Source organism: Thalassophryne amazonica, chromosome 12 (assembly GCF_902500255.1).
Source record: "Thalassophryne amazonica chromosome 12, fThaAma1.1, whole genome shotgun sequence".
Lineage (NCBI taxonomy): Eukaryota > Metazoa > Chordata > Actinopteri > Batrachoidiformes > Batrachoididae > Thalassophryne > Thalassophryne amazonica.
In genome coordinates this window covers 37,384,559-37,392,969 of record NC_047114.1, presented here as the reverse complement: position 1 = coordinate 37,392,969, position 8,411 = coordinate 37,384,559, and the positions used below count along the sequence as shown (strand labels likewise).

General features: G+C 36.1%; 1 protein-coding gene across 1 annotated transcript in view; it reads right to left on the bottom strand.

Moving 5' to 3' along the window:
* Nucleotides 1–8,411, bottom strand: part of scp2a (sterol carrier protein 2a) — a 95,165-nt gene that overhangs the window by 41,565 nt on the left and 45,189 nt on the right. The window contains exons 8-9 of the mRNA XM_034182391.1: nt 6,996–7,082; nt 6,688–6,838 (exon numbers count right to left, since the gene is read on the bottom strand). Coding sequence (XP_034038282.1) covers nt 6,688–6,838; nt 6,996–7,082 — 238 coding nt within the window. The remainder of the gene's footprint in view (nt 1–6,687; nt 6,839–6,995; nt 7,083–8,411) is intronic.

The window sequence follows — 8,411 nt, the reverse complement described above, 5'->3', positions numbered from 1 at the left end:
CACAAAACCATGTCCCAACTGCGCACCCACCCAATGAACTGTGTCATAATCCAACCGATGTGTATATGTTGTGTGATATATATATATATATATATATATATATATATATATATACACACTCAACAAAAATATAAACGCAACACTTTTGGTTTTGCTCCCATTTTGTATGAGATGACATTCCACAGGCCACAATTGACAACCTGATCAACTCTATGCGAAGGAGATGTGTTGCACTGCATGAGGCAAAGGTGGTCACACCAGATACTGACTGGTATCCCCCCCCCAATAAAACAAAACTGCACCTTTCAGAGTGGCCTTTTATTGTGGACAGTCTAAGGCACACCTGTGCACTAATCATGGTGTCTAATCAGCATCTTGGTATGGCACATCTGTGAGGTGGGATGGATTATCTCAGCAAAGGAGAAGTGCTCACTATCACAGATTTAGACTGGTTTGTGAACAATATTTGAGGGAAATGGTGATATTGTGTATGTGGAAAAAGTTTTAGATCTTTGAGTTCATCTCATACAATACAAAATACCAAAAGTGTTGTGTTTATATTTTTGTTGAGTATATATATATATATATATATATATATATATATATATATATATATATATATATATATATATATATATATATACACATACATACACACACATACACACATATATATATTTATATTTTTTTATTATTATTTATTTATTTTTTTTTACACTCCAATCATGTCAGACTGTTCCCGACATGCCTCCTGTGTCGTCAATCCCACAGCCCTGACACATCGGGGATGTTTTATGTTCGGAAGTGTGTCATAATTTCTGTCATACTGCTGACTGCTGTGGGTGGGTTCACCTCTTTACTGATGACTATAAGTGTAATAACACTATAGCATTTGTTTGGTATGCATGCTACATTTAATTTTTCTAAGCTGTATACAGAATCCTATTTTTTCCCCAAACAGACACGCAAACACATGCACACACACAAAACTAGTTACTTTTGCTGCCATCTGTTAAGAGCATAATTTAAACTTTGATTATTTAAATTACATCCAACTCAGATTTAAGAATAATAACAATAAGAAGAACTTTATTAATCCTAAAGGAAACTGTTTTGCCAGAATGCCTAAACAGTAAACATTGTTTTTGTTGTTTTGTTTTGTTTTTTGCTTACAGTCGACCTGACTGGATTATCACAAGATACAATAAATAAATAAAAAGAAAATAAAGAGTTAAAGGGATATTTCACTTTTAAACAATTAACATAAGAAAAGTAACATCCTGAGTAACCTCTAGCGATTTCACTGCAATCTAATGTACATTTCCTTCATTTCTTCTGCAACAGAGCAAGATTTTATAGGCATAGTCATATCTGCACTTTTACTATATTCACGTTATCCAAACTGGTGGATGTTACGACAAGGGTGTATCATTATAACATTAGAATAATAGAAATTGCAGACAAGTCACATTTGTTCACTAAATACTCTATTTTCCAGAGTATGTGTCACTTTTTTTTTTCCTAGTTTGAGAGATCCTGCAACTGTATAGTCATGATTCTCTACATTTTCATGACAGTGGAAATGAGAAACACAACACTAAACTCCCTGCTTTTGTTTTAAATAAATAAGACAGGGGTGAATTTCATATTGGGGTTCAATTACTTTAAACATGAGCTTAAAGCGTAGGTGACATTATATGTAATATTTTTTGAGTATTTAAGACTAAAATTAAACAATAGTTTGAAATTTATCCTTTCCTGGTGCGGTTACTGAAGAGATTCAGATTTTGAACTGCACGCCACTAAAAACCAGGAACTTCCAGGCGAGCCCCGACATTGGAGAAGAAGGAAGAAGTGGCATCAGCGCCACAACCATTATCTTAACAGTCCCATTAATTTATGGATTTTTACAGGCTACCGACAGCTCTGTTTCCACCAAGTGGTTCGGGTCAATGCTGCACCGTTTTTTTGGTGTCATAACGGTTAATTCTCACCGGCGGAATCCTTTTGATTGGCAGGTGGAACACTTATATTGATGAGCACACATGCACAGTGTCTGCGGCTTCTCCACTCCACACGGAGGCAAAACTGAGTATTTTCACTTTTTTTTTTACTTTTTTGTGGATCATGGAATAATTTCACCACGTGCAGACAGACGTCATGAGCAGATGAGGGACTGTGATTGTTTCAACTTTCGGTGAGAAGCGACCCGCAGTGAAAGAAGAGGACGCTCCTTTCAAGTACTGTTGCAGACATATGAGTGGTTGTGATGGATTCACTACTTTGAGCTTTTCCTCATATCTTTGCCAATTGTTGGGCTCCACAGATAATATACAATTAATAGTCATGCTCATTTCAAGCAAATATGAATAAACGTCTTTGCCAAACAGCAAAATGCACTAATTACACGACCTGAGTAAATAGATGCGTGTTCCTGCATAACGCTGCAACACACAGCAGAGAAACACTACATAAACATTAACAGCTAAATGAGTTTCTTGAATCACTGTCATTCACTTTTGGAAATGTTCCAAAAAAAAAAAGGAATGCCACAACTGAAACTGGAGTCTTCCAAAAGGTCAGTCTGCGCTGTGTTAATGGGTTAAAATGATCCAATCCATGTGTGATAATCCACCGTCTTTTTCCCCAACAGTAGACTCTACACTGTGTACATAGAATCAAATAAATTCCAGTCTTTTGTCCAATCACAAAAAGGTGGTGTCCAAAAGACTGAGGCTAATATATTAGCAGAGGCTACCTTCTTTTCTCCTCCTCCTTCTAAAGATGTGGTAGATGCAGTGTGGAGAAGAAACAAGAAGAAGAAAAGAAAAACCATGTTCTTTATTCTTAAAGTTTTTTTAACTGGAAGACCACACTTTTGAATAAAAAGAAGGAACATACATTTTGGCTATGTGAAACAAGAATGACAGCTCTTAAGAATCCTGTGCAAAAACTAAAGAAGAAGAAAATTAACGGTGAGTTTATTATCTCTTACAAATGTACTACAAAAGAGTTTTCAAACATTTAACTACACTACACATTTACCTCAAATATGATCATCTGTTCAGTAGCTTAAGAAGCACTTTACTCACATGTTGTGTCTAGTATAGTGACATTAATTAGCTCATTAGCTGCACTCTAATACTGTGTGTCTTATAAATAAATAATGCAGCAATTAAATTCAGAACTCAGAATTGAATAATTGGGATAAATTCTGAATTTTTGAAGTGCACTTGTGAGGTGCCCCAGGGCTCAGTCCTTAGGCCTTTGCTGTTTCTTTTATATATTAATGACATATGTTTGGTTTCTAAGTTTGTGAGTTGCACTTTAGTTGCTGATGACACGACTGTGTTTTGTAGTGGGGATCATTTGGGACAGCTTCTAGACATGATGGAGAGGGAACTACAGAAGTTCAAAGAATGGTTTGATTCAAATAAATTATCGATTAATTTTGGTAAAACAAAGTGTATCGTATTTGGAAATAAACCCAGGAATTTATATAGAAATTTCCGAGTACACAATAGTTGATACTGAAATTGAACTTGTAAATTAAATTAAATTTCTTGGGGTTTTCATTGACGATAAATTGAGTTGGAAAACACATAAATTATGTTAAACCAAAAATGTCAAAAGCCATTGCCATTTTGGCTAAAACACAAGACTTCCTCCCCAACTCTCATTAGTGACCTTATATCATTCATTACTTGTTCCGTACATGACCTATTGTATTGAAGTTTGGGGAACCACCTACAAAACAAGTACAAATTAATTTTTTTTTTTTACTACAAAAGAAAGCCATAAGAATTATTAGCAATAGACCATATCGTGAGCCAACAAATCCACTGTTTGTCTGTTTACACATTTTAAAATTTTGGGACCTGACTGATTATAGCATAATACAAATTATGTTCAAAGTAAAAAATAAACTTTTACCACAACATGTCCAGGACCTGTTAAAATGAGGGACTCCAGTTATAATTTACAAGGAACATTATTATTTCAAAAATCAAAGATTCAAACTACTGTAAGAAGTCATTGTGTTTCTGTTAAAGGTGTTATTTGGAATTTGTGCCCAGATAACATAAAATCACTCGGTAACTTAGGTGACTTTAAAAGCCTCTACAAAAATCATTTAATTACTTGTTATGGTGTGATGAATTGGTTTATGGATTTTATTCATGGATTTTGTTTTTGATACACTGTTTATGTTTTTAAATTTTAGTTCAGTGATGAATTTATATTCTGTATATGTTATCATGGGTATATGTACATTTTTATATACATATGTATACATTTTTACTTTTTTGGTTGGGTGAGGCATTTATAAGGTTTTGCTTCTGCTTACACCCTTTTCGGCACATGGGTGTGTTGTTGGATTGTTTTCTTTGTGAGTTTATTTTGTTATTTTGGGTCTGTGTGCTGAATAAATTCATTCATTCATTCAAATTCACGTTACTTCTTGTTGCATGAAGTGATAAATGTGAGTTAAACTCCATTGTGACTTATGCACACATTGTTTCCTCTTGAAGACGCATTTTTGGTGCCATTTATACTTCGGAAAGCACAGTAGCCATGTGTCGGTCTACTGGAACAAACACTGCTGTCCTTAAACTGCAGATGAAGTATGTTTGCTGTCTTCAGCGGCTGAGAAATGTGGCCACACTGCCAGCACACAGTACGGGCATGCACATTTATCATAAAATGCTTTGGGAGGAATGATTCTACAAATAAAAGGCAGATCAGGAAGGGACTCACATAAATGCAAGAGAATTTTCACACAGCCTGGCATTGTGTTTTAGAGGATGTTCGAAAACTTTAATGCCGACACAGATATCTGTAAAGTATCCCCTTAATAACAACCATGTATTTGCACACAAAACAGAAAACTGTCAATCAAAAAGCATTTTAATTGTGACCATCAAAGTGAGCCAGAAAACAGAAATGGCATCCAGCCTCCATGAGAAGCTACAAATAACATGCCGGCAATGAGTGGGTCTTCACTTGCTTTATGGGGTAGTTCTACCTAGAAATCCTTGGTATTCATGATCAAATTTCTATACTAGTCAATGCAATGTTGGTTTCATGAAGGTTTGATGTGGGGATCAGTGATCCTTTGGCTAAATGTGTATGTGTGCACTTGCTCTCAAATCATTTCCCTGATTGATGTGTTGGCTAGTCTCAGTTGTTCGTGAACAACATACATCACTGGTTGTTCATTAATTTAAATTTTTGGAAATTAAAATTTTGTTCATGAATTAATTAAATTTTAATTAAAATATCTTAAATGTATGCAGCCATTTGTTTGTCATAAAGTTCAGATGAAGACAAACATTTTGCAGGAAATAGAGCACCCACATTAAAACATACATATAGGTCCTAAGACCTGCGGAAAGCTAATACTGTGTGATCATTAATGACATTTCTGCAAAGATCTGTGTGTTTTAGAAAAGCTGGGAAGGAACATTGGCATGCATCTTTGAAAGTCAATTAAATAGCAAGAGGATGCCTCCAAAGGTTACAGCTTGAAAGTCTGAAGATATACAGTAGTGTTCAGAATAATAGTAGTGCTATGTGACTAAAAAGATTAATCCAGGTTTTGAGTATATTTCTTATTGTTACATGGGAAACAAGGTACCAGTAGATTCAGCAGATTCTCACAAATCCAACAAGACCAAGCATTCATGATATGCACACTCTTAAGGCTATGAAATTGGGCTATTAGTAAAAAAAAAAAAAGTAGAAAAGGGGGTGTTCACAATAATAGTAGTATCTGCTGTTGACGCTACAAACTCAAAACTATTATGTTCAAACTGCTTTTTTTAGCAATCCTGTGAATCACTAAACTACTATTTAGTTGTATAACCACAGTTTTTCATGATTTCTTCACATCTGCAAGGCATTAATTTTGTTGGTTTGGAACCAAGATTTTGCTTGTTTACTAGTGTGCTTGGGGTCATTGTCTTGTTGAAACACCCATTTCAAGGGCATGTCCTCTTCAGCATAAGGCAACATGACCTCTACAAGTATTTTGACATATCCAAACTGATCCATGACACCTGGTATGCGATATATAGGCCCAACACTGTGGCTTGAATTCAGAGTTTGGGGGTTGTCTCACAAACTGTCTGCGGCCCTTGGACCCAAAAAGAACAATTTTACTCTCATCAGTCCACAAAATATTCCTCCATTTCTCTTTAGACCAGTTAATGTGTTCTTTGGCAAACTGTAACCTCTTCTGCACATCTCTCTGCAGGGGATTCTTGCAAATAAATTAGCTTCACACAGGTGTCTTCTAACTGTCACAGCACTTACAGGTAACTCCAGACTGTCTCTGATCATCCTGGAGTTGATCAATAGGTGAGCCTTTGCCATTCTGGTTATTCTTCTATCCATTTTTTTGGTTGTTTTCCATTGTCTTCCACGCGTCTGTTTTTTTTTTGTTGTTGTTGTCCATTTTAAAACATTGGAGATCATTGTAGATGAACAGCCTATACACACACAGAACTACTCACATAGCACTACTATTATTCTGAACACTACTGTATTAAGGCCCAATCACAATGAATGCGCACAATGAAAGGAAAAGGTAAAGGGAGAGTATTGGGATCATTTCCTAACTGTGCTTTGAAACCATCTTTATTCAAAACATACAACTAGTAAGCTTTAGGTAAAAGCCACGTTACTTACCATCTTAATGCAGCTGTTTTCTTCAAACGTAGATGTGAGATCTGTCACCATCTCCTGAGCCAGAATCTCAACTGCCTGGTTCTCCAGGTTGTGGCTCCTCACAAACGCTTCGCTTGCCAACACTGCTGCTCCTGCTCCATCTGAGGTGGGACTGATAAGAAAGCAAGAGGGAACCCAACTAACATTCACAGAATGCCAAGTGTAAAAATTTCACTTCTCTTTTCTTTCCTGCTACGGTCACAGCACAGCTGTATTTTTACACTCACGTCAAAACAAAATGACTTACTCTGAATATGTGAGCATCTTACCAGCACTGTAGAAGAGTGAGGAACTCAAACACCTTCCTGGACTTCATAATCTGCTCCAAACTGTACTCGTCTTGGAACTGAGAATTACTGTATATAAACGCACGCGCAAACACACACACACACACACAGTGTGATTAAAAAATTACTGCCAATAAAATAAAACTATACCACAGCTGAGGAGCCTCAATTAAAAGCAGTTACATGCATGAGAACAGGTTTCATTCACACAAGTAGGTTTACCTTCACAAAATAACTTAGGCCTCCACAAAGCCAGTAAAAATCTAATTTATGTGCACATCTGATCTGAATTCCATTCCATGTTGCAAGTCTAAACAGTCAAAAATGGCATGAAAACCATTTTTAATCATTTGTAGGTAATTTGAAATATGATTAAATTTGCATTTTAGCAAATGTGTCTTGGTCTCAACAAACAGATCAGATTCTAGAAGTGTCTAAATGATGTGTGTAACATGATGAATGCCACAAATGTGTGAATCCCAAGCCCATTAACGAGGATAATGAATACCACATATTAAGGGTGTCATGTTACACAAGTCATGGTTCGCTTCACACCTCAGTTTAGACATCATGGTTTGGTACAAGGTCAGTTTTTGAAAATTCTTCAATTCTTTATACAGTAACTTTAATCTGTGAGCAGCAGAGCGCTGCCATCAGCCACTTTAGCACTGTGAGACAAAGTGTAAATATAAACTTTTCATTAAATATTTATGAACTGAATTACAGTACATCTCTAATCATTTGTGTTGGGATGAATTTACTGCACAGCGCATTAAGTGTTTTTTGTTTAATTGGTTTGTTTTTATGTTGTGCGACATGTCAAGCCAGATCACCTTCAACAATTTGTCCATTTTGAGTTGGTTTGATTTTTGCGCAAATAATGGCATCTCATAAAACCTCACTGTCGCTGTTCGGCAGCCATGTCATCCGTGAAATTTTACACTCACCTTCAACCACTTACTCCATTTAAGGGTCGCAGGGTGCTGGAGCCTATCCCAGCACCGAACCTGTGTTCACCTTTTCTTTGTTTTATGTTTTTTAGACTCATTTTAAGCATTTTTTTTTAAGCCTTCCCTTTGCCCAATGTATATGTGACTTGTTAAAAATTGCCTCTCGCTGCCTGGTAGGCTGACAACGCTACCTCACTTACAGTGGTGGGCACAGCTAACCAAAAAGTTTGCTTCAATAACAGCTTATCAGCTAACTGAAAAGTTGTCTTTTATAAAGCTAAACTGATAAACCACCCAAAAATTTATCGGAAGCTACAGTTAACCGATAACTTTCAATATTGTCTCCAGTACACTTGCAACTACTAATAAGTTGATTTTGAGTTTTAACACCACAATCGCTTTTGGTAGCATCAAAGGCCACCACAGACCCAAACAATGAGTCAGTACT